The sequence below is a fragment of the Carcharodon carcharias genome, chromosome 11 (genome assembly GCF_017639515.1).
Source record: "Carcharodon carcharias isolate sCarCar2 chromosome 11, sCarCar2.pri, whole genome shotgun sequence".
Taxonomy (NCBI): Eukaryota; Metazoa; Chordata; class Chondrichthyes; order Lamniformes; family Lamnidae; genus Carcharodon; species Carcharodon carcharias.
Genome location: NC_054477.1, coordinates 27,932,827 through 27,960,485, shown reverse-complemented (window position 1 = coordinate 27,960,485; position 27,659 = coordinate 27,932,827). Strand labels below are relative to the sequence as shown.

Genomic DNA, 27,659 nt, shown 5'->3' with positions numbered 1-27,659 from the left:
TTGTGCAGAGCAAGAACCTGCAAAGAGCATTGTGTTTTTTTTTAAATTCATCCATGGGATGTATATGTTGCTGGCAAGGGCAGTACCTTTTACCCATCCCCAATTGCCCTTGAGAAGGTGATGGTGAACCACCTTCTTGAACCACTTGCAACTCATGTGGTGTAGGCACACTCACTGTGCTGTTAGGAAGGGAGTTCCAGGATTTTGGCACAGTGACAGTGAAGGAACGGCGATATATTTCCAAGCCAGGATGGTGTGTGACTTACAGGGGAACATACAGGAGGTGTTCCCGTGCACCCTCTGTCCTTGACCTTCTCGACAGTAGATGATTAGGAAGGTGTTGTCAAAGAAGCCTTGATGAGTTGCTGCAGTGCATCCCGAAGATGATGTCAAAAGATAACATCGTTATGGCTGTTTTTCAGGAATGAAATGACATCATGACCAATTTAGCAGTGCATTGATCCACCTTTGAATTACATGGGTGGCCTAGACCAGCAAGGGGGGAACTTCCCAGTAGAATTGCATCATCACTAGGAGGCAAATAGTGGGATGTTGGTCATAAGATGAAAATGATGATGACAAAAACATGACCAGTACCAACCTGGGAGCAGTTTGCCTGATTGCTCTTTCATCCTGAAAAGGAGGCAGTCGTAGAAAAGGACTGAAAAAAAGCCTTGGAAAGAAATGTTTTGAAAATGTGTTTGTGTGATATCACATACATTGTCCGTTTGAGATAGGCAATGGTTACATGCTTCAAGGTCCAATTTTCATGCAAAATACAAAAACTGTCATTTCCTGTTGTGGCAGTTCATCAGTCACAGAAATGCGTTGATCTGACGGTTGCTCCATCTCTTTACCAGGTGCAGATCAGTTTTGTGCTTTGCGAGGAGGGCAGTAAGAGAGATGGCTACAATTAGCACGCAGCATTCATATCCACCCGTTCACAGGCTCTCAGTCAGGAATAATGACGATGAGCTCGAGAGAATAGAAAATGGCAACAGCAGGTACAGAAAACCTTTTGGACTTCCATTGTTTAGCATGCTCATGCCACAGCCAAATGTATACAATGGGAAAATGCCAGGTAACATAACAGTTAACTCTGCCTCCACTCAGGTTTTCCAAACTGGTTTCCTTATTTGGCAGGATACACAGAAGTCTAAATGACTGCATGCATCATGTTAAATAATATGTATATATTCTTTTCAAGTGTCAAGACAATGCACAACACAAAATAACCTTTACTTGAAGTTTCTTTAGCTGGTTCAATATGACTTCTCATGGCTTTACACATGAATCGCCTTTATTTTTCCAAGAATTGAAGGAAAGTAAATTAGACAGTCAAATCTATGTGACTGCAGGAAGATGTTTATAATTGGTTTAGGTGACATGTGGTTGCTATTTTCAGCTTTCTAGACAAGATGTTTGATGCTTTCTTCCATCATGAGGCTGTAACTTCAAGGCTGTGCTCCAATGTTGTCTTAATGCTGCGATGAACCAGCTACTGTTGTGATATGTTATATTAGATTCAAACTAGGGTGCTAAGCAGAGAGACTCCTGTATCCCGGTGACCTGCCCTTCTAGCTGTAGGATGGGTCAAATTACAAGGAGACATTACACAAACTGGGGTTGAGTTCAATGGAATTTAGAAGGTTAAGGGGTGATCAGACCAAAGTTTTCAAGATATTAGAGGGGACAGGAAATAAGGTAGAGAGAGAGAAACTAGCTTCGTAGGTTGGGGAGTTTAATACCAGGGACAATGATCTAAAAATTGGAGCCTGACCTTTTAGGAGTGAAATTAAGAAATACATCTACACATAAAGGATGGTAAAATTTTGTAATGCTCTTCTGCAAATGCCAATTGATGCTGGGTCAATTGTTAATTTTAAATCTGAGATTGGAAGATTTTTGTTAGCCCTGGCCTTTGTGAGACTGCACCTGAAGTATTGCGTAAGGTTTTGGTCTCCTTACCTAAGGAAGGATATATTTGCCGTAGAGGGAGTGCAATGTATGTTCCCAGACTGATTCCTGGAGTGGAGGGATTGTCCTATGAGGAGAGATTGAGGAGACTGGGTCTGTATTCTCAAGATCAGGAGAATGAGAGGTGATTTCAATGAAACATACAAAATTCTTACAGGGCTCGACAGTGTAGATGCAGGAAGGATGTTTTCCCTGGCTGGGAGGTTTGGAACCAGGGGACATAGTCTCAGAATAAGAGGTAGGCCATTTAGGACTGAGATGGGGAGGAAGTTTTTCACAGAGGGTGGTGAATCTTTGGAATTCTGTACCCCACTGGGCTGTGGAGGCTCAGTCATTGAGTATGTTCAAGACAGAGATTGATTGACTTCTAGACAGCAAATACATCAGGAAAAATGGCTTTGAGATAGAAGATCAGCTATGATCTAGTTGAATGGTGGAGCAGGCTCGAGGGGCTGAATGGCCTACTCCTGCACCAATGTTCCTATGTGCCCATATATTAAGGGATAGGAGCAAAGGGGGGCTTATGCAGTTAGTTCTCAGATAAGCAATCATCTCATTTAATGGTGGAACAGGCTCGAGGGGCTAAATGACCTACCCCTGTGTTACTAGGAGGCTGTGTGATGAAAGGCCAATAGAAACCTTGTGGTAGTAGAGTTTATAGTCTCTGGATTTACTGCCTTAACTTTACCTTTTTTTTAAAGAGTTATATTCACAACCATTTGACTTTCTAATCTCTTCCTTTTGTTGGACTGATTACTGGACAATGAATGTTTCCACAACTCCTTCATTGGTACCTCATCTCACCAGACTCCATAGTAATTCCTCCTCCCACATGAATTTGACTACTTCATCCATCAACCTGGTTAAGAACCAACAACATTGGTTACTAAGGATATTGGAGTTCAAATGACAATTAAATCCAATATAGGAGTGCATTACTCCCACAGTGGAACTGCCAGTCCTAACATTGCTGATGGTGGTTGTACTGTTAGCCAATTGGAAAATGTTTATGTTAAAATGCAGCCTTAACAATGAATTGTTCGTTAGTTGCCAGAAGCAACAGTAGTAGTTCAACATGTTTTAATGCTCAAGAGTTCTTTGAACTTTTAAACTTTATACTCTACAAGGGTTTTCATTTACAGGAAGGGCCGTTACACACAATGAGCTTGCTCAATCACTCTGTTAGTATTAATTTTCTCTCTTAGAAACACATCCTCCCATTATCTCATGGTCCTGATTATGCAGTTTGTTTTGATAGCAGTGATTGGTAACTTATTCCATAGGTTTTGCGAAATGTGGGGGAAAATGTTTATCCTGATTTCTATTATACTCATAGGGGCAGTCGGGAAACCATCTGCTGTCCGCGATCAGGGCTGGATCGTGATTTCACGCTGGGTGGGCTAAATAAGGCCTGCCCAGTGTGAAATGTGTGCTGCAGTGCTCAGTGCCGCTTGTGTGATGGGGCATGGGAGGAAGGTGAGAGTGCAAGTTTGTGCATGGAAAAGCTCTCTGAGGCACAGAGCTGCCTCAGGGAGATGAGGAGTTTAAAACCTTAAAAATAAGGATTTAAAAAATGTTATAAAACAGGTCCCCTCATGTGACTCTGTCGGCGGGCATGCGCTGGAGTTGGAGCCAACCGAAATATAGTGCGAGTGCGCGATGACATCAGGACTCTCACCTGACATCATTGCGCGTCATTTTACATTCAGCTGGGTCAGGCACACATCCAACCGGCGAGCATGATATTCTGGCCATAATTCGCTCATTTTTAACATGTTCCCATGGCATTTGAGCTTTTCATTATAGTGAACACTTAGGATCAGCTTTGTCGATTCACAAGGATTAAAATGCGAATATCAAAGGCAGGCCATTCAGTCTATCCAGTTTATAGAAACCGGAATTCTCCCTCACAGAAACCTGCATCCTACCTCATGGGGCTGAATCTTCGGCTCGGTGGGCGGGGGTGGGGGCGGGGCCCGCTCGCCGAGGTGTAAGATGACATGGGGTGATGATGGGCGTGCATCCCGATGTCACTGCGCATCATTTAGATTTTCAGTTCGGCTGTCAAAGGGCTGTTAAGGCCACTAATGAAATAATTAAGCCGACCGAGAAAGCTGCCCATTTCATGAAGGGTTTGTAAATTAAATACATTTTTTCACTACAGGTCATTGACATGTCCCAGCTCATGTGACACTGTGACACGAGGGGACATGTCTTAAAAATCTTTTTCCTTTATTAACATTTTTGGAACTTAAGCTAATCTTCCTGAGGCAAGATTTCTGTGCTCTTTAGCATGCGCAAAAGAATGAAGGCCCCGACTCAGGGAATACCACCACCACACCCCCGTCTCTCCCTCCCCTCCTCCCTCCCCTCCCCCCTCCCCCTCACCTCCCCCCTCCCCTCCCCCTCCCCCTCACCTCCCCCCTCCCCTCCCCCCTCCCCCTCACCTCCCCCCTCCCCTCCTACCCTGCCCCCTCCCATCCCCACTCCTCCCTCCCCTCCATCTCCCTTCCCCCCCTCTCCCCCTCTTACCCCCCATTCCCCCCTTTTCCCCCCCCTCTTCTCTGCTGCCCCCCCCCCCCCCCCCCACCACCACCAGGGAGCACTCAGCGCTTCTGGGCACGTGTCACGCTGGGCGGGCCTTACTTGGCCCGTCCACATAAAATCGCGATGCGGACCCAAACGGGGGCGCCGATCAGGTCTGCGCCTGGCCCCACACAACCCCCCGACGGGGGGAAAATCTACCCATAGAAATCTGTATTCCATCTCATAGAAACCTGCATTCTACCAATACAAATTTTCTTTTTCTTTCTAATCGTGAAAGCTCAAAGCCTTCCCTTTAACAAAACTAACTGCCTCAACCTTTCCTCCTAACTTAAATTCCAAATACCCAGAATCTTCTATTTTATTTGTCTTTGTATTCTCACAGCACTACTTGTCTTTACCTATATCTTAATGTGTGTATAATATGTTTTTTTATTCATGCATGGGATGTAGGCATTTATTGCCCATCCCTAGTTGCCCTTGAGGTGGTGGTGGTGGTGAGCTGGCTTCTTGAACCACTGCAGTCCCTGTGGTGTAGGTACACCCACAGTGCTGTCAGGGAGGGAGTTCCAGGATTTTGACCCAGCGACAGTGAAGGAACGGCGATACATGGTGGTGGTGTTCCCATCTAACTGCTGCCCTTGTCCTTCTAGGTGGTAGTGGTTGTGGGTATATATATAATGTACTATACATATGTGAGACAAGATATTAATGACTAAAAAGTGCTGCTATTGAACCAAATAGGTCCACCTCAACAATTCAGTTCTAAGTATTGCTGACTGTTTTTCATGGAATGACAAACCAAGTCAGTGAAAATCCAAAAAGTGAATGAATCCTGCTGACCTGGTCTCGCTTCATTGTTCTGACCTCCGTATGGCATTTTAAGGCATTTTTAACATAACAAACACAATTTGTGGCTGTTTTTGAATTTTCACTCCTCTTTGAAGAAAGGTAGAGACAGAAGAGAAAAATATGTTAGTTGCACTGTTAGTTGAGGATGATTTCCTAAAGCATGCCCCTTACTTCTGATTGGTTTCTGCTTAGGACTCACTCATTATGTGAGGACACATCTTCTGAACTGCAGGGAGTGATCTCCATGGAGACCAAAGGACAGCCTGAGTCCCGCCGGAGTTCTTTCGCAGGCAGAGGAGCTCTAGCCAGGTATTGTCACTGTCTCGACAAACTGCTCTGGTAAGATAAAGCAGATTATATGGGGTTCTATAAATCGAGCGCTTGAAGGAGGCCTGAATCGGTATATTTCTTTTTATTCATTTATGGGATGTGGGCATCACTGGCTAGGCCAGCATTTATTACCCATCCCTAATTATCCCTGAGAAGGGTTTATAATTATAGAGAATTATAAGTGTAATGAAAACGGTCCAAACGGTCTCTTTCTGTGCTATCATTAAATCTTAAAATAAATACATAGGATTAATAAATTTTTAAACCAATAGATTTCTTTATGCCCATCCTATACTTAGAAATGATAGCAAACCAAGTTGGTAAGATGCCTGTACAGGCTGTGATAGTTCATGGAGGCCTGCCTCCTTGCCTTGCCCCTTGCTTGATGTGGAACAGTGTCCCTCAGACTATATAATCAATTGTCTCTCTCCACTGGAGAGAGATACCTATGGTCCCTCATGGGATATGGCTAATTACCAAATTATCATATTAAAGCAAAAGCATTTGCCACTGATAATTAAGCAAAAACTCCGGAATATCTACCTGACCCACCTAACCTAACATCCTATGTTATATATGTTCAGAGCTTGGCATCACATTCTCTTTTAAGTACCAGACAAATATTAAACAAAGGCAAATTCAAAGTTCGGACCAGAGTCAGTATATTGCAATGCATTGAATTGAAGTTCAGGAAGGGTTAGGACAGAGTAAATATATTTCCCATTAACAGAAGGGTCAAAAACTGGAGGACACATTTAAGGTGATTGGCAAAAGGACCAAAGGTGACATGAGGAAAAGCTTCTTAACACAGTGAATGGTTACGAGGATTAAGAAAAAGATTAAGAAAGGGGAAAAATATGAGAGTTAACTAGTGAGGAACATAAAAAATGGACTGTAAAAACTTCTGTAGGTATGTAAAAAGGAAAAGATTAGCAAAAACAAATGTGTATCCATTACGAGCAGAGTCAGGGCAATTTATAATGGGGATTAAGGAAATGGCAGAGAAACTAAACAAATACTTTGGCTCTGTCTTCCCAGAGGAAAATACTAACCTAACTAAAATACGAACTAAAAACCTTCCAAAAATAATGGACAATCAAGGGACTAATGTAAACAAGGAACTGCAAAATATTAATTTAATAAATAAATAGTACTTGAGAAATTAATGGAACTTAAGTAGATAAATCCCCTGGACCTGATGATCTACATCCCAGAGTGTTGACAGAGGTGGCTGCAGGGATAGTAGATGTATTGGTGATCATCTTTCAAAATTCAATAGACGCTGGAATGGTCCCTGAATGTTGGAAGGTGGCAATTGTAATCCCACTATTAAGAAAGCAGGGAGGGAGAAAAATGGGAACTACAGAACTGTTATCCAACATAAGTAGTAGGGAAAATGCTGGAACCTATAATAAAGGATGTGATAACAAGACACACTAGTAATCCAGAGACCCAGGGTAATGCTCTGGATACACGACTCGAATCCTGCCACGGCAGATGGTGGAATTTGAATTCAATAAAAATCTGGAATTAAAAGTCTAATGATGACCATGAAACCATTGTTGATTGTCATAAAAACCCATCCGGTTCATTAATGTCCTTTAGGGAAGGAAATCTGTCGTCCTTACCTGGTCTGGCCTACATGTAACTCCAGACCCACAGCAATGTGGTTGACTCTTAAATGCCCTCTGAAGTGGTCTGGCAAGTCACTCAGTTGTTTCAAACTTCTACAAAGTCACAGAAAAGGAATGAAACCAGATGGACCACCATCGACCTAGGCACCAGAAACAACAATGGCAATCTCAGCCCTGTTGACCCTGCGAAGTCCTCCTTACTAACACTGGGGCTAGTGCCAAAATTGGGAGAGCTGTCTCACAGACTAGTCAAGCAACAGCCTGACATATTCATCCTCACAGAATCACATCTCACAGATAATGTCCCAGACACCATCATCACCTTTTGCTTTTACCACCATCACCATCCCTGGGTATGTCCTGTCCCACCAGCAGGATAGACCCAGCAGAGACGGTGGCACAGTGGTGTACAATCGGGAGGGAGTTGCCCTGGGAGTCCTCAACATCGACTCCAGAACCCATGAAGTCTCATGGCATCAGGTCATATATGGGCAAGGAAACCTCCTGCTGATTACCACGTAACGTCCTCCCTCAGTTGATGAATCAGTGTTCCTCCATGTTGAACACCACTTGGAGGAAGCACTGAGGGTGGCAAGGGCACAGAATGTACTCAGGGTGAGGGACTTCAATGTCCATCACCAAGAGTGGCTCAGTGGCACCACTACTGACTGAGCTGTCTGATTCCTAAATGACACAGCTGCTAGACTGGGTCTGTGGCAGGTGATGAGGGAACCAACAAGAGGGAAAAACATGCTTGACCTCATCCTCACCAACCTGCCTGCCGCAGGTGCATCTGTCCATGATAGTATCGGTAGGAGTGACCACCTACACAGTCGTTGTGAGACAAAGTCCCGCCTTCACATTGAGGATACCCTCCATCGTGTTGTTTGGCACTACCACTGTGCTAAATGGGATAGATTTCAAACACATCTAACAACTCAAGACTAGGCATCCATGAGGTGCTGTGGGCCATCAGCAGCAGCAGAATTGTACTCGACCACAATCTGTAACCTCATGGCCCGGCATATCCCCCACTCTACCCATTACCATCAAGCCTGGGGATCAACCCTGGTTCAATGAAGAGTGCAGGAGGGCATGCCAGGAGCAGCATCAGGCAGACCTAAAAATGAAGTGTCAACCTGGTTAAGCTCTAACACAGGACTACTTGCATGCCAAACAACATAAGCAGCAAGTGATAGACAAAGCTGAGTGATCCCACAACCAACGGGTCAGATCTAAGCTCTGCAGTCCTGCCACACCCAGTTGTGAATGGTGATGGACAATTAAACAACTCACTGGAGGAGGAGGCTCCACAAATATCCCCATCCTCAATGATGCATCAGCCCAGCACATCAGTGCAGAAGATAAGGCTGAAGCATTTGCTACAATCTTCAGCCAGAAGTGCTGAGTGGATGATCCATCTCGGCCTCCTCCAGAGGTCCCCCGCATCACAGATGCCAGTCTTCAGCCAATTCGATTCACTCCACGTGATATCAAGAAACAGCTGAAGGCACTGGATGCTCCAAAGGCTATGGGCCCTGACATTATTCCGGCAACAGTACTGAAGACTTGTGCTCCAGAACTTGTCATGCCCCTACAGCTACAATGCTGACATCTACCTGGCTGTGTGGAAAATTGCCCAGGTATGTCCAGTACACAAAAAGCAGGACAAATCCAACCCAGCCAATTACCGTCCCACTAGTCTACTCTTGATCATCAGTAAAGTGATGGAAGGGGTCTTCAACAGTGCTATCAAATGGTATTTGCTTAGCAATTACCTGCCCAGTTTGGGTTCCGCCATGGCCTTCAGCTCCTGACCTCATTACAGCCTTAGTTCAAACATGGACAAAAGAGCTGAACTCCCAAGGTGAGGTGAGAGTGACTGCCTTTGACATCAAGGCAGCATTTAACCGAGTGTGGCATCAAGGAGCCCTAGCAAAACGAGTCAATGGGAATCAGGGGTAACCTCTCCACTGGAGTCATACCGAGCACAAAGGAAGATGGTTGTGGTTGTTGGAGCTCAGTCATCTCAGCTCCAGGACATCACTGCAGGTGTTCCTCAGGATGGTGTCCTCAGCCCAACCATCTTCAGCTGATCCATTAATGACCTTCCTTCCATCATAAGGTCAGAAGTGGGGATGTTCACTGATGATTGCACAATGTTCAGCATCATTCGTGACTCCTCAGATACTGAAGCAATCCATGTCCAAATGCAGCAAGACGTGGACAATGTCCAGGCTTAGGCTGACAAGTGGCAAGTAACATTCACAGCACACAAGTGTCAGGCAATGACCATCTCCAACATGAGAGAATCCAATCATTGCCCCTTGATGTTCAATGGCATTACCATCACTGAATCACCCACTATCAACATCCTGGGGGGTTACCATTGACCAGAAACTGAACTGGACTAACCATATAAATACTGTGGCTACAAGAACAGGTCAGAGACTCATACGACGAATAACCCACCTCCTGAATCTCCAAAGCCTGTCCACCAGCTACAAGGCATAAGTCAGGAGTGTGATGGAATACTCCCCACTTGCCTGGATGAGCACAGCTCCCACAACACTTAAGAAGCTTGACACCATCCAGGACAAAGCAGTCCGCTTGATTGGCACCACATTCACAAACTTTCACTCCCTCCACCACTGATGTACAGTAGCAGCAGTGTGTACCATCTACAAGATGCACTGCAGGAATTCACCAAGGCGCCTTCGACAGCTCCTTCCAAACGAATGACCACTACCATCTAAAAGGACAAGGGCAGCAGATAGGTGCATTCCCTTCCTAACCCAGACGTGCTTAGGCCAGCTATACCCCACCTCGACTGCTGATCTGGATAGCTCCGTTTGTAGGTGATGTCTTTTTTCACATCCAAAGATCATGGTTAACTAGCAAATTTATGAAATTGACAAGAAAGGGAACACCACCACCTGGAAGTTCCCCTCCAAGTCAGTCACCATTCTGACTTGGAAATGTATTGCCGTTCCTTCACTGTCACTGGGTCAAAATCCTGAAACTCCCTTCCTAACAGCACTGTGGGTGCACCTACGCCACATGGTCTGCTGCAGTTCAAGAAGGCAGCTCACCACCACCTTCTCAAGGGCAATTAGGGATGAACAATAAATGCTGGCCCAGCCAGCAAAGCCCACATCCCGTGAATGAATAAAAAAAAGACACTTAGAAAATAATGGTAGGATTGGGCTAGGTCAACGTGGGTTTATGAAAGGGGAATCATGTTTGACAAACCTGTTGGAGTTTTTTGAGGATGTCTCTAGCAATGTAGACAAGGGGGAACAGGTGGATGTGGTATATTTAGATCTTCAGAGAGCTTTTAATAAGGTCCCACACAAGAGGTTAATAAACAAAATTAGAGCACATGGGATTCGGGGTAATATACTTGCATGGGCTGAGAACTGGTTAATGGACAGAAAACAGAGAAGGAATAAATAGCTCATTTTGAGGTTGGTGGGCTGCAACTAGTCGGGTACTGCAAGCAGCATTGCTGGGCCCCAGATATTCACACTCTATAATAATGGTTTGGATGTGGGGATTAAATGTAATATTTCCAAGTTTGCAGATGACACAAAGTGGAAGTGAGAGTAGTGAGGAAGATGCAAAGACGCTTCAAGGGGATTTGGAGAGGCTAAGTGAGCGGGCAAAAATTTGGCAGACAGGATACAATATGGAGAAACTCGAGGTAGGAAAAACAGAAACACAGTATTTCTTAAAGGTGAAAGGCAGGAAAGTGTTGAACTTCCTTGTTCATGAGTCACTGAAAGCTGTCATGCAGGTACAGCAAGCAATTAAGAAGGCAAATGGTATGTTGGCCTTTATTACAAGAGGATTTGAATACAGGAGTAAAGATGTCTTACTGCAATTATATAGAGCATTGGTGAGACCACACCTGAAGTATTGTGCGCAATTTTGGTCTCCTAACTGAAGGAAAGATGTACTTGCCATAGAGGGAGTGCAACAAAGGTTTACCAAACTAATTCCTGGGGTGGAAGGATTGTCTTATGAAGAAGATAGACTGGGTCTTTATTTTCTGGAGTTTAGAAGAACGAGAGATGATCTCACTCAAACACACAAAATTCTTACGGGGTTCAACAGGGTAGATGCAGGAAGAATGTTTCCCCTGGTAGGGGAGTCTAGAACCAGGGAACACAGTCTCAGAATAAGGGACAGACCATTTAGGACTGAGATGAGGAGGAATTTCTTCTCTCAGAGGGTGGTGAATCATTGGAATTCACTGCTCCAGAGGGCTGTGAAGGCTCAGTCATTGAGCATTGTCAAGACAGAAAATAGATTTCTGGATATTAATGACATCAAGGGATCTGGGTTAGCGCAGAAAAGTGACATTGAGATAGATGATCAGCCATGATCTAATTGAATAGCGGAGTGTTCTCGAAGGGCCAAATGCTCCTATTTCTTATGTTCAATCTGGAACACACTGCCTGAAAGGATTTTGGAGGCAGATTCAATCATAGCTTTCAAAAGGGGCTTCGGTAAGCACCTGCAGAATAATATTGCGGGGCTACAGGGAAAAGACGTGGGAGTGGGACTAGCGAAATTGCTCTTACAGAGAGCCAGCACCTCCCCTCCTGTGCTGTAAACCTTTCCATGATTCTATGAAAGGGTCAGTGGAGAGTTTGGTGATGTCAATGCTGAGAGACACTAGCTTTTGTAACCCAAGAAGTTCTTTCTCTAGGTTCACCCAGTTCATTCTCATGCTGAGGAACTGGACAACTCAGCAAACACGCAGTGAAGATCAGAGGCCAGATTCCTTCTTGGAACGCTTTCGAGGACCAGAGATGAAGGACGTGTCAAGCCGAGAGAGCAACACCCAGTCAGCTATAGGCAATCTGGAGCATCCAGTCAGGAGCAAAAAGTAAGTTACGCTCCATCACAGCAGCTCGTTTGAAAGATTAGTTAGAGTGACCCCAAAAATTCTGAAGAATATAAAGGGGTTTCCAAACCAAAACTCAAACCAAATGAAGCATTTGAAAGCCAATCTGTTTTCCTTTACTAGTCCTAGTTATCAACCAGTATTGATGATACTATATTTTCCTGATGGAACTGATGGATGTTTTCTAGATTGGTGCCAAGGTATAACAGCTGAAATGCACAATTAGTTTTCATACCGGCATGAGTTTGGAATGTATTTGAGTTTAACCTGGCATTGGACTTGACCCATTCTACATCTTGCAACAATACTGCTTCCTAACTGACCTACTGAGTATTTCTAGCATTTTCTATTCATATTTCGTACTCCTTACTGGACGGTTTAATTTCCTGTTATATCTTACTTGCTACAGCCATTAGAACCCACTTACAGTTGCCAGTGCTTATCTATAAAAATTAAAAAATCTAATTAAACTCATTGACATGAATACTAGAACCAATGATTTTTGCCACAGAGCTGGCTGGCTGACTGAAAACATCTATTGCAACTGAGACAGATGCACTCAATCTATCCCTCTCAAATTCCAAACCTTGAACCCAAGGCCTAGAGCGGTTGCTAATATTCGTGGCCCAAGGCTCAAAACATTTGTATGTCATTGCTGAATCCATGAAAAGGGAAATGTCAGATGTACATGCTAGTTCATGTACACTAATCTTACCAACACTCATTTTTAGGCTTGGATCACACAGTTAGAAGTCAACATAATCAAGGAATATGTTAACTGAAAGCTATGAAACCAAGTTATCTTAATTACTCAACGCAGTTACGAACCTGTACATCAGCAAACCAATAATACATGTTGGCTGCTCTTTTCCACTCTAGTTATCAGGCATACTGATTTTCCAGATTGGACCTGCACCAACCAGGAAACCATAAGCGTGCTTGCCAACCTTTCATATTGATGAAAGGGTTAAAAAAAATTAAGAAACATAAATTAAAGTTAGAAGCAAATAAGAGAATTCTGCAAAACTCCTTTACATTAAGAATAATTGATATATGGACTGAGTGACTAGAGAAGACTATCAAAACAGATAGCATAAGAGAGAATTCAGAGGAGACCTGATATGTTTCTGGAGTTGGAACGAATTGTTAGATATCTGTGAGGGCAGAGGATGGATTTTGAAGTTTGTCAAAAAGGGGTCAAATGGGTCTTTCCTAAAGTTACCTATGCTCCTAAATATACAGTAACAGACAAACTTACACCATGATTTTGAAGAAATTGTGTAAAATATAGATATTGCACCTGAAAGCTTTGCTTTACTGTCTACCTGCTGGATCACAGCAACAAAACCGGAGCTACCAGTGCCAAACTCTGAATTGTCACGATTTACCAGGCAATTTCAAGCGGTTGCATTTTTATCACATCCTTATGTTCTAAAACGCTGCAGCTACGAGTCCCTGGCAAAATTCAACATCAACAATTGCAACAACAAGGAAGATGAGTGAGTAATCTTCTGCTTCGCTGCATTAATCCTAGTCAGAACCTGTTGTATTCCCAGTAGAGTTATTAATCAAACCTCAGTGCAGTTCATTCGCTATCCTTAAAAATGCATTGCTGATTTGCCAGGTAACTGTGATCTTGGAGCAGGATTACCCTTGAATCAGAAGTTCCATCAGTAGATGTGAATGAACATCATTCCTGCTATATTGCTATGCTGATTCGAATTGTGTTTAGATTAAGTGGATATTTATTGAGACTTAAACCAGTAGCTGTAGAAGCCAAACCCTGTGCACCTTTTGGAAATCTGCTTTGCTTTGGCATAATGGACTGCTATATGTTTAGTAGAACCTGGTATCATTTCAGATGTAAAGAAAAAAGGAATAAAGAAATGAGTGAAAGAGGCTGACATGTGCTCTCCTTTTTGGGAAGAAATATTCTTACTTCTACGTCCCTTTGAAAGGCCATGAGCATCCCCTGCTGATCGAACTTGAGTATGCTGGAGCAGAGTGTCAGCTTTGAACATGGACTAGATCAGAGTTCAGAAGAAACTTCTTTACCCAAAGAGTGGTGAGAATATGGAATTCACTACCACAGGAAGTGGTGGCAGCAAATAGCTAAGATACATTTAAGGGGAAACTAGACAAGCATATATAAGGGGGATGGGAATAGAGGGTTATGATGAAAGATTTAGATGTGAAAGATGAGAAGAGGCTCAAGTGGAACATAAACATCAGCATGGACTGGATGGGCTGAATGGTCAATTTCTGTGCCACATATCCTGCCTCGTGTAATCTCATTGCTTTATGTTGATTGTGGGATGGTGGATAATGCATAATAAATATAGCAGCATGATTGTCTTGAGAAATATAAAAGTTGTTTGATGACTAAATCAATGTAAAATCTGGTCATTTCATTGTATTGAACAACACAGATGAAAGATAGATTTGCTTATTTATTATGAATTTTACAACACATAGATATATTGATATTACTATAAACCCTTGGATTAATGGCGTGTAAAAATAGTACACAGAGGAAGTTAGTATAAAAGGGTTAATGATCAAAATTTATAATCTATGCTTATTAAAATGATGCAGAGGTAATTGGGCAGGCTAGATAAACCAATTGGGGTAAAAATTGGACATCATTATACCTGGCTTATGGGTGTAAAATGGACACAGTTCGGGCCAATGAGGGGTCTAAGGAGCTGCACCCAAAGGATGGCCAAAAGACTTCCTGACCGCTATTAGGTCAGGCAATTTTTCAGGCACCACTTGCAGCTGCCTGAAAAAAGGCACGAGACTCCATCTGTATGTAAATGAGGGACCTACAGCCTGTTTTAGGCTCCCTAGCTGCTATCTGACGTCGCAGATCAGAGCAGGAGCTGAGTTGCTCCACTTAAGTGATCACTAGGCGACCAGGAGTAAAAGACAAGGAGTGTTTTTTTTAAAAAGGAATGCAAAATAAATTATTGCTGTGGAGCCAAAAGGAGCTGCCTGACAGCTTGCACATTGCAATTGATTTGTGAGTTAACCATGGGCAAACTGAGTTACCATAAATTTCTGGGGTTTACTGCTACTGATCTATCCAGGGCATTGCTGTTTTCAATCTGTGAGGATTATTGTGCACATAATAAGATAACCAAGGAGAAGGAACTTGACTAAATCCTCTTAATCAGTTGAAAGCTCTAACTAAGGGCCAGTTATGCGGCACCTTGAAGGATAGATGCCACGCAATATCCTGCAAAGTGTATAAGCAATATAACAGGAACTCCAATAGGATATCCATACTAATTGAATGTTATCAGTCAAATCTCTTCCCCCGCCCCCCTACTTTTGTAACACATCAGAAAATAGAATTGGGATTCGCCGCTCATTAGATGTTTATGTAAGATGTCTAAATTAATTTGATTCTAACTGTCACACATAACCCAACCCTTAAATATTCTCTACCTTCTTTCAAATCTTACAGTAATAAATAGGGTTCTGCACTTTTTGTTTCTCTTCCCAATGGGTCTCATTATCTATTTTAGAGTTGGTACTTTCATTGGAAAAATTGATTGCCTAGATTTGAAACTAGTTCAACACAATGCTGCGTAGTCATAAAGTATTTGTTTAACTGTACTGACAGTCTGATTACAATTATATAAGACACCTCTTGAGTACATTGTAGGCCAATGATAAAATCATTCATTTGTATCATGCATGCATTGTAGTGGTGGAACTGATGGAAGAATTGTGGGGCATTATACTGGATTTTCTGGCTAACAGAGGAGAGAATTTTGCTTTCTATTTCTTTGGAGCTGTGCATAGATGGTGTCCTATTGTAATGTGTTACCTTAAGTTTAATGTGCAAAAATGCACTTAGTAAAGATTACCAAGTACAGACGAAGGAAGATATTAGACCTTCTTGCTCATGCTTCCATTATAGTATCTGAATGCCTCTTGAATGCTCTCAGAGCTTTTTACCTCCCCCCCCAAATACCCCACTTCAAAGGCTATCCTAGGTAATTGTTACAGCAATGGTGTAAAACAGGCAATATTGGATCAACTGCCCAATATAAAACCAGCCCAATTTGACTTTCCACCAAAGCTATGGAAAAGTTCTGGTTAGATCCCATTTAGAATACTGTATTCAGTTCTGGATGGTACACCTCAGGAAGCATATATTGGCAATGGGGTGAAGCGCAGATTCATCAGAATGGTACCAGGGCTAAAAGGGTTAAATTATTAGGACCAATTGCATGGACTAGGCTTGTATACCCTTGAGAAGATTGAGGGGTGATCGATCTAATTGAGGTATTTAAGATGATTAAAGGAATTGATAGGTAAGAAGTTGTTTCCCCAGATTGGGGGCCTGGGCAGTCTAGAACAAGGGGTAGGCTTGGCCTAAATAGCCAAGTGGTTATGGTACTGGGTTTGTAACCCTGAGATCAAGAGTTCAAATCTCACAATGGCAAACTATGAAACAATGTAACTTCATCTGAAACAGATGGAAACGGGTTTGTACTTGAAAGAGTTACAGATGCTGCCAGAAGGCTGGTAAAAAGACCTAGAACAAGGGGTGATAACCTTGAAATTAGAGCCAGGCGGTCCAGGGATGATGCCTTCACACACAGGTGGAGTGGAAATCTGGAAGTTGTTTAGGCTAGGCCAATTGAAAATTTCAAAACTGAGATTGATAGATTTTGTCAGGCAAGAGTATTAAGAATTACAAAATCAATGTGGTAGATAGAGATAGGATACTGCTAGGCCATGATATAACTGAACTGTAGAACAGACTTGAGAAAGTCTAATTCTATTTCTATCTTCCTACCTTAAAATGATTTTTTTAGTGTGAGAATTTGTCACTGATGGATGCTGATTTTAATAAGCTTTAATGGATGCTAATATCTTTTCATACTTATTGGTGCATATTATAGGTTGTGGAACACTGTTAGGTGTGTGATTCCAAATCTCATATTGTTAAACAGCATTTTCTATATAATTTGGTTTTATTGTTCACTGTATGTAAAATGTTACCAGCATGATTGCATTTCAGAAGTCTGTAAATGTAAGAATACCTAAAGAGACATTGGAGGGGAGATTTTAGGAGAATGTGCTGCTCATGCTATCCTGCTTAAGATATCCGTTGACAATACTCTCTTTTTTGCTCTTATTGTAGTCTGTTTAATTAAATGTCAATGATTTTCCATTCCTTTTCTCAGCTGAATGTGGGAAGTCAACTCAGACTGGTTGAATGAAATGTCTTTTCTAGTATTAATGGCATTATTCCAACGCCAGGGCAACTTTATGTTTTGTGTCACTATTCTATTTTACAATGCGGCAGCCAGTGGTCCTTGGCACATTTCAATGTAAACAACTGCAACAACAAGGATGAAGGGTAAGCAGCTTAGATAGATTTAATTCGACTCCCACTAGAGATTCTAACCAATCCCACTAATAACATAGAGTAGCCCATAGTAGTTCAGTTGACCCTGAGAAGTGTACAATTAACATCTCAAGGTACTTTTTCCCTGACTAATAGTTATATAAAGGAGAAATTAATGAATATGGTTTGAAATGTTACCCTTAGATTCTATTTCTGGTTTATCTATCATACCCTCTAGCAATTTAAATCAGTGGTAGATAAGACGATTGGATTGTCTGATTAGATGGCTTATGTTTGTACACTAATCAAATAAGTCATAATCAGAACCTTGGTGTTTGATTTAGACATTTTGAATCTTTTGTTCCCATATTAAGATCTATAATGCAATCGCAGTTTATTTGGAAATAATTGCAAAGATAAATTTTAGTAAGAGTATTTACTTACACATAAAAGAATTGTTTTGTTTATGTTTGAAACTGGAATTGTCCATAATTTGAAGGAAAGAAAAGCTTGAAGCAAATGACAAGGAAGCGGAAAATAAAGAGACAGGGTAAGGTATAGAAATTAATGTCAAACTGTGCAGTTTTGTTTTCTAGAGTAGACCTTCCTGCGTATATCAACTAAACGAACATCTTAATAGGCAGTATTGAAGATTAAATTGAGTTGTCCCAGGGACTATGTTCACCAAGCTGTTACAGAAATAATTTGCCCACTGGCTTTCACTACAGAACCAGCCTTTGAAACAAGTGCCTCCTGGCGTTGAGGAGGTTAAAGGAGCTAGGAAAGAGCCATTCTTAATTAACAAGGATGGCGTACAAGATGTAAAGACATTAGAACAGAACACACGGAAGAACCATTCAAAATTAAAATGAGCAACTGGATGCATCTGAGTCTTTCTAATTTCTTATTAGAAATTAAGTTGAAAAAAGAAATAAATTGAAGTATATAAAATAAATAATATGACAACGAGATGGGAAAATAACAAGGCTGTCCAGCAGATGTTTTTGCGTCTGTCAGCATCCTTCCATCTACTTAAAATGATGGATATGCGGCAAATCCGTTGGGGATGGGATAGTTTCATATGTTGCGCTTTTGTTGATGGCTGAAGAAACCAATCCATGAGAGGCAGTTCTACCACAAGTGCTGCAAATGAGGAAGCTATCAGGTGTCGTTGTGGGTTGTTATTATTCTAAATAATTCTTAATCTTGGTTGTTGTAGAGTTTAGTTACTATGAAGCATTAAGATACTACCTTACTAGTATTATGCTGTTTGTGGAAACTATGTTATAGAAACACTGAAAAAGACAGTGTAATATATTAAATTTGCTTTTGTCAATTTAAAACAACATTCCTTTAGAATTCCCTTCCTAAGAGGCTCCCGACTGGCACCGCTCTGTCCTTTAAATATAAGGTCTGTGGTTTATCTGCATCATGACCTCTAGGTATGAACTGTACATTTTACAAATGGACACACAATTAACTATCATTTTAGATTTCCTTATAATCAGCTGTGTTTTTACACTTATTGGCTAAAATCCACGTTAAAATATTGTATTTCATTTTAAATGATCTTGCTAGGTTTGCTGACCAGACTAGGAATAGTTCAATTATTGTCCTACAATCATGTCACTTTAGTATTCCTTCTTCATTATGGGCCACATTTTCCCCCTGGGGTGGGGGGGGGGGGGGTAGCGGAGTGCAAGACCAGGCATGAGCAGGTGGGCTTCTGATTGGCACCCCCGGTTGGGGGCCTGCTGCCATTTTATGTGGGCGGGCCGATTAAGGCCCGCCTAGCATGATGTGCGCCAGGAAGTGCTATGCACTCCCTGTGAGGGCACGGGGGTGGGGGGGGAGGTCAGCCGGGAGTGCGCTCTTACGTGCATGCGCGTGAAAGAGCGCACAGATCTCCCTGAGGCAAAGTGCTGCCTCAGGGAGATCGGCTCCGATTCAAAACTTTGAATAAAGATTAGGAAAAAATTTCCCTGCTGTGTCCCCTCATGTGACACTGTCACATGAGTTGGGATGTGTCCATAACTTTTATTGTAAAATATTCTGCATTTTTTAAATCACTCATGAAACCTCATCCCGCCAGTGAATGAGTTTCATGCTTTTTCACAAGCCCGCCTGGGCTCCAGGCCTGCCCGCCCGCCTTAAGGTTGGACGGGCAGGTCCATTAATGGGTTTAGTGGCCTTAATAGGCCATTGACAAGTTGGCAGGCTCGCATTCGACTCAGATGCGCGCCCAGCGAACTGACAATCTAAATGACGCGGGGTGACGTCAGGACGTATGCCCCAATGTAATCCTGTGTCATTTTACGCGTAGACGAGCGGGCCCTGCCCCCACTCACCAACCGGAAGATGCTGGCCTATGTCATCAATGTGCCAGAAGTTAATATATAGAGATAAAACGATTGTTGTGACCAACTACACCATTAGAACATTGTTTTTCCTTTGGCCCTTCCACTTGGCTTACCATTGGATCCTGTTCATGGAGCCACGGGCACAAGTCTGGGCTACATCATCCCTAACACTTTTTATGATTGGCCAACTGGACTAAAATATCTTGCTTCTGCAGTGGTGCTCCATCTGGCTGCCTTAGTCCAACTACGTAGCAATATGCTTTTCCCAACTGAGGTAAGTGGCTCGGAACAACAGGTAACTGGCTGACACTCAGTTTTTTTTCTTTATTCTTTCATGGGATGTGGGTGTCACTGGCAAGACCAGCATTTGTTGTCCATCCCGAATTGCCCTTGAATTGAGTGGCTTGCTAGGCCATTTCAGAGGGCAGTTAAAAATCAACCACGTTGCTGTGGGTCTGGCGTCACGTGTAGGCCAGATTTCCTTCCCTAAAGGGGCATTGGTGAGCCAGATGCGGTTTTAACAGCAATCAATTATTGAGACAAGCTTTCAATTCCAGGTTTAGCAAATTAATTAAAATTCCACCAGCTGTTGTGGGATTTGAACTCATGTCCCCAGAGCATTAGCTGGGTCTCTGGATTACTAGTCCACTCAGGCAGCACCCATTTTGTTGCCAGCATGCTTCTAAGCTCTTTAGAAGAGAATATTTCATTTCTGACAGTGTTCCTCATCCCTGCGAGTTCTTTCTCTTTCAAGTGTTTTCCTTTAATTGAGTGGATTTCTTTACAAATGCAAGTGGCAGTGCTGTTTCTTCAGCAGCAGGAGGCAGTCTCTAGCATAAGGGCAGGATAGGTGATGCTAGAGGGTTTGGTAATAAGTGGTTGTGTTACCACATTAACAACCCAGAATCAAAGACTAAACAGGGATGTTTTGCTGCAGCTCTACAGGGTATTGGTGAGACCACACCTAGAGTACTGTATACAGTTTGGTCTCCTTATTTAAGAAAGGACATAAATGCTTTAGAAGCAATTCAGAGAAGATTCACTTGACTGACTCCTGGAATGAGGGAGTTGCCCTATGAAGAAAGGCTGTAAAGCTTGAGCCTGGATCCATCGGAGTTTAGAAGAATGAGAGGCGATTTTATTGAAACATAAAAAATCCTGAGACGGCTTGGCAGGGTGGATGCTGAATGTTTCCACTTGTGGGAGAGACTAGTACTAGGGGACACAGTTTGAAAATGAGGGGTCTCCCATTTAAGATGGAGATGAGGAAAAAGTTTTTCTCTCAGAGGTTCATTAGTTTGTGGAACTCTCTTTCCCAGAGAGCGGCGGAGCCAGGGTCATTGAATATTTTTAAGGCTGAGGTAGATAGATTCTTAACTAACAAGGGAGTCAAAGGGTATGGCGGTAGGAAGAAGAGTGGAGTTGAGGCCACAATCAGATCAGCCATGAACTTATTGAATGGTGGAGCAGACTCAAGGGGTAGAATGACCAAATGTTTGTATGAATATGAGTTTAAATACCACCATGACAATTTAAGCATTTGAATTCAATTTTTAAAACGCTGTATCTATGAAAGTGATCATTGTTGTAAAACCGTCAGATTGTTGTTAAAAACCAATTAGTTCACTCTAACTTTTTGTCCTTACTTGGCCTGCACTAGGTGTGGCTCCAGTCCCACACCAGTGTGATTGACTCCTAACTTGCCCTCTGAAGTGGCCTTTAAGTCACTGTATCACCACTTTCCCAAGGTAACTAGGAATGGACAATAAATACTGGCCTTGCCAGCAACACTCACGCCCTGAGAATGAATTAAAAAGATAAGGGGCGGAATTTTATGGCCCCGATGTGGCGGGGGTGGGGCCAGAAAATGTGGCAAGCTGTTCAAAAATCTATTGACTTTGGAAAATCCCGCTGGCTGGAGGGGCCGTAAAATTCCGCCCAGATAATATCAGCTTCTTTGAGGCTTCGCTTGAGTATCATACATTTGTGAGACATTCACTGTCCTTTCCTAGCAGCCTGAAGTTGAGCAAACTCGTTGCATTATTACTAGAATAGATCAGAGTGTTTGGCGTGCCTGGGGCCTAAACATCCTAATGAGCTAAACACCCAAATAAGCACAGTATGTCATCATAGTATTTCAATGTTAAATTATATAGGAAAATAATGTTAAATTATATAGGGCGAACTAATACGTATAGCCAATTGTGAATCTGTACAGATCCAAAAGTACGTGATTACCCAATTAACCATCATGAAAAAGAGAGGTAATAAATGGTAATAAAATATTCAGTTTGTTGCTGGTCTAAATAAATGGATCCTATTCGTCGTTTGGCTGTTTTATTGACCTGTGTGGTCCTTTCTACCCATGATCCTCTTTGATATATAATAGCCTCTTTGATGTGCAGTAAGCTGTTAAATATTGATGTTCATCATGCAGCAAAGTGGAAGAAAAAAAAGATGAGAACAAGGAAGGGAAAAAAGATGAGAAAAAGGAAGGGAAAAAAGATGAGAAAAAGAAGGAAGAGTAAGTAATGAAAATAAAAATGATGAACATTGATTGGTACACAACTGTTCTTAACTTCTTTGTATTTGGATTTCCTTGCATATCAGCCTGTCTGGTCTGGACACCATAACTGTTACCATGAAATGCTTCCATTATACTTCAGATATTTGCACTATCCTTGTGCTAACTGCAAGCAAGAGTGCAACAGGGTGAAATGCTTGGAAGTTTCTGCTTTTGTGTTTGCTGGCTATGACTTTACACTCATTTGCCCTAATGGCCGGAAAGTCGTGTGCTGATGATTGTAGAAGTAGAAAATCCCAGCCAATCTCTTTTACAAGTAGCAGGCACATGGTATCCTAAAGGTACTAATACTATTTCAACTGAAGATAATAATGATTTAATTTAGTAATTTATTACATTGGATTAAGCATGAACTATCACAACTGCCCCTGTGTCTGAAGGTTCTTGTTTAAGGTCTATGTTTGAATGCAAGCATATATATCTATACCAACATCCCACTGCAATATAGTTGGGGCTGCCATTGTTTGGACCTTTCTGCCTTTCAGGTAGAGATTAAAAATCCCATCAAACTTTCTGAGGAAGGGGTGTTCTTCTGCTTTTCAGCAAATAATTTAGTTTCTAAAATGAGTGTAATTTTGAACACAATTTGTACCCAGTGCCAATTGTGGCTAAAATGGAAACTCTTAGCCAAGGTGCTTTAGTTTAATGTTTGCAGTAGATATAGGGCCCTATATCAGGCTTCCGTTATGTTTCCCAGTTACTTAGAAGAATGCTGTTGCTACCATTCAATACTTACGAATTTAATATGGTGACATTTTCAGCTGATATGTTTGAACTTGTAGATTGTGAGTGTAAATTGACATACTGTTTGTTCTTCAGTTGTTGAAATGTGTGACATACATTGAGGTGATGTTGATTCTTCCAGTTTTGAATTGTAAAGTGTACATAAAGCTTATAATTGATGGATTATCATGGACAACAGTACCAACAGACTGTAGACTGTGTGTGAAATAGTGGTGACTAAATAACTTGCGTGTCTTGGTTCATAGATTATAACTTGTTGAGTTTAACATCTAATATTGAGCGAATGGTATTATAATTAACCAGGTAAGCAGCTCATCGTGATCTTTGAATTTATATAATAGAGAATATTTTAATGCCACTTTTACATGGAATGTTTTAAAATGAAGAATATTAGCAATGTTATTCTTCTTGATTTCTAGAAATGTTGATAATATTTAAAAGTAGAGCAGAGCAATTTGCATAATGAGACTGAAATGGAAGACATTAGTCCTGTTGCAAGTAATCGACCAAGTGAATTTAACTGGAGTAAAATTTTTGCTGAAAGTTTCTGTTGTGACATATTCTGTTTTGGTTCCTAGGAAGAAAGAGGTGTACGTCATTGACCCTGCAGAAAATCTTTACTATAGATGGCTTTCTATTATCGCAGTGCCTGTCATGTACAACTGGTGTATGCTAGTGAGCAGGTAGGTTTAAGTTTAACATAGTAAGCAATTACTATTTGACTTACAAGAAGGAAAAAATAGCCAAACATGTGAGTTTAAAGGGGCATTGATAAATGGTAAAGCATCTTGACATATGTGCCCAAATTTATGAAATGGTATACATAATAGTACCATTGGTGAGGTGAGAAGATTAACATATGGCTAATTAGGAACTAATGCAATGTACAAATTTCTACCTCCAACTCAACAGTGGCCCTTGGCAAACCTGACCTTCTCAAAAATCCCTCAACTTAAATTCCAAATATTATTATACTTTTTTGTCTACTCTTACAAGTTGCAATTTCTCTTCTGTTTTTTAATTCTCGTACAATATGTAAAACTTTACACTTGAAACTTTGCATTTTGTTTTATACTAAGACTGCTGTTCTGAAACCTCTTTCCCTACAAACACTCTAATCCATATTCGGATCCACAATCTTCATATTACCATCTTCTAGGGTTTTTGTCGCTCTGATCAATGGCCATCTCTGACCATTTCCTTATATCTCTCACCAGAATCCCCTAACACATTCAGCCCTATTTCCTTCTGTTTCTGCCCCTGGGAAAAAAAACTCTCCTCCAAGTCAAACACTTTCAACCTCTTAAGAGCCTAATCTTTGTCCCTCCATTCAATTCAATACTCCTGCAGCTGCCATTTTGTTCAACCACTCCCTCCTCTCCAACTTTGAAACCCAGTAAAACTCTCTCTCATTCTGGTACTTCCCTCTGGTATAGTCACCAATTTTATTTACTTAATATGAGGGAGCACAGACTTGTGCTTATTGACAGCACAACTGATTTAGCTGCCAATCTGGCTGGTCACATAACGTATTATCAGGCCTCACTCTCATCTGCTCCCTACATCCGTAATTTGAAAAATAAGGAGCTCATTGACTTCTTGTTCACTGGTTATGACCATCAGTTTAGCTGCAATATCGCTTCCCTCATTTCCCTTGTCCACGAACAGGCTTGGGCTGATATGTGGCAAACAACATTTGCGCCAAGAACAAGAACAAGAGAGGGTCTAATCATCTCCGCTTGACATTCAGTGGCATTACCATCGCTAAATTCCCCACTATCAACATCCTGGGGTTACCATTGACCAGAAGCTGAACTGGACCAGCCTTAAAAATACTGTGGCTACAAAAGCACGTCAGAAGCTAGGAATCCTGAGGTGAGTAACTCACCTCCTGACTCCCCAAAGCTTGTACACCATCTGCATGCCACAAGTCAGGAGTGTGATGGAACACTCTCCACTTGCCTGAATGATTGCAGCTCCAACAACACTCAAGAAGCTCAACATCATCCAGGACAAAGGAATCTTTTTGATTGACATCCCATCCATCACCTTAAACATTCACTCACTCCAACACCAATGCACAGCGACAGCAGTGTGTGCCATCTACAAGATGCTCTGCAGCAACTCACCAAGGTACCTTCGACAGCACTTTTCAAACCTGCGACCTCTACCATCTAGAAAGATAAGGGCAGCAGATGCATGGGAATACCACCACCTGCAAGTTCCCCTCCAAATCACACACCATCCACACTTGGAACTATATCGCAGTTCCTTCACTGTTGTTGGGTCAAAATCTTGGAACTCCCTTCCTGTGGGTATACCTACACCACATGGACTGCAGCAGTTGAAATTCCTTCAACTAATCTCTAAAACAAATATGTCACTTAAGCACGTAATCTCTTATGAAAACAATAATTTCTATTCTATAACCACTTGGAGCTGCCAAACTGCTCACTTAGCAGGCATCCCCACTATGATAATGTTGAAATGTAAAAACTGTCATGCAGCACAAATACTGTAATGATTGCCTCAGGCTTATGTCAAAAGACAAAGTGAAATAGCAAGCACATTATTTTTAAACTCTACACATTTTTTTTAATGTACAGCCTAGTAGAGTTAAATCCCATGACAGCTTTTGACAGTTCTAATGGGTTTTGACAATTCTTTGACAGCTGTTTGACAGCTTGACAGTTCCAATGAGCCTATGCACTTTTACGCACAATCATGTCTACTTTCAACAATCCCAAAGGGCACCTGACCTAGTTCTCCCAAAGGGGTACCTTACCTCTCCCAAGGTGTCTCAAAAACATATCCAAAGGGGTACCTTACCTCCCCAAAAGTGTACCCTGGCAGTCAGAACAAATCCATAAGGTTCAGAACAGCTCTTCCCTGGTCTAATCTGCACTTTTTCAGTTTCAGACACTTACCTCACCAAAATATTACATGAGCGGAGGCAGCTGTTGATTTATATAGGCAGCTGCCTCCATGAATCACAGATGTGTAATTTAGAACGCACCCCCATTTCCCCATCCCCACCACCCCCCCATGAAAATGGCCGGGTTTATGGGTGGAACTTCCGGATTCGGGCCTCTGCTGGTATTTTTGCGCAGCCAGCCTCTCCGTCTGTGCGAAAACTCACGCCATAATATCAACTTTCCAGGTACAGCCGACATAATACGACAGTACCATGCATCAGGGCGACTATCAGAGTACGCATGTTGCTTTATTGTCAAATTTAAAGTTGCATTTTGTACTTCAGGGCTTGTTTTGATGAACTTCAAGTAAAAAATCTCGCCTTGTGGCTGGTGCTGGATTACATATCCGACACAATCTACATAATGGATTCAGCTGTAAGATTCCGAACGGGTAATCAAACCTTTTCTTTAATGAACCATGTGTTTACTTTTCACATTTTTCTACGATGTCATTTCTTGCTCCTCAGCCACCCGCTTCCAGTGCCAAGCCTCATTCTGAGGTCGAGAGGGTGTGTTTTTAACTTGCCCTCTGCCCATGCTGCTCTCAGTCATTCAGCTGGAGGTGCGGTCAATTGGTTACCCCTCCAGGTATCAACTGAATGTTCCCACAGTCTCCTCAGACCATTCTGTTGAGATCTGAGGGTGGATTTTCAGTTCTATATGCAGTCCCCGGCAGCAGGCCTTATCGACTTTAAGCGCAGACAGCCTATCCAATATCTCCTCATTATCAATTTTAAACATTCATGTAAATCAAGACACTCGAAGGGTTTAAAATTGATAAGGAGGAGGGTCGGTTGCCTGTATTTAAAGTTGATAAGGCACCAGGACCGGATGAGGTGCATCCAAAGATACTGAGGGAATTGAGAGTAGAAATTGACTGTAATTTTCCAGTCTTCCTTAAACTCGTGTGGTGCCAGAGCATGAATTGCAATTGTTAGAACCTCATTCAAAAAAAGGATGTAAAGCTAAGCCCAGCAATTACAGGCCAGTCAGTTTAACTTCAGTGGTGGGGAAATTTCTAAAAACAATAATTTGGGACAAAATTGAGCAAATGTGGGTTAATTAAGAAAAGCCAGCATGGATTTTGTTAAGTGTAAATCATGTTTGACTAACTTGCTGGAGTTTTTTGTTGAAGTAACAGAGAGAGTTGATGAGGGTGATGCTTTTGATGTGGCGTACATGGACTTCCAAAGGGCATTTGATACAGTGTCGCACAACAGACTTGTGAGCAAAGTTATAGTTCATGGAACAAAAGAGACAGTAGCAACATGGATATGAAGTTGGCTGGGTGACAGGAAACAGAGAGTAGTGGTGAATGAATGTTTTTCGGACTGGAGGAAGATTTATAGTGGAGTTCCCAAGGATGTTGCGACCCTTGC

At 42.0% G+C, this 27,659-nt stretch overlaps 1 protein-coding gene across 1 annotated transcript in view; it reads left to right on the top strand.

Annotated features, from left to right (window-relative positions):
• Window positions 1–903: 903 nt before the first annotated feature.
• The window catches only part of cnga3a (cyclic nucleotide gated channel subunit alpha 3a), a 32,167-nt gene continuing 5,411 nt past the window's right edge, over window positions 904–27,659 (top strand). The window contains exons 1-8 of the mRNA XM_041198659.1: window positions 904–1,004; window positions 5,566–5,682; window positions 12,052–12,231; window positions 17,576–17,629; window positions 18,117–18,167; window positions 22,415–22,501; window positions 23,884–23,988; window positions 26,565–26,671. Coding sequence (XP_041054593.1) covers window positions 904–1,004; window positions 5,566–5,682; window positions 12,052–12,231; window positions 17,576–17,629; window positions 18,117–18,167; window positions 22,415–22,501; window positions 23,884–23,988; window positions 26,565–26,671 — 802 coding nt within the window. The remainder of the gene's footprint in view (window positions 1,005–5,565; window positions 5,683–12,051; window positions 12,232–17,575; window positions 17,630–18,116; window positions 18,168–22,414; window positions 22,502–23,883; window positions 23,989–26,564; window positions 26,672–27,659) is intronic.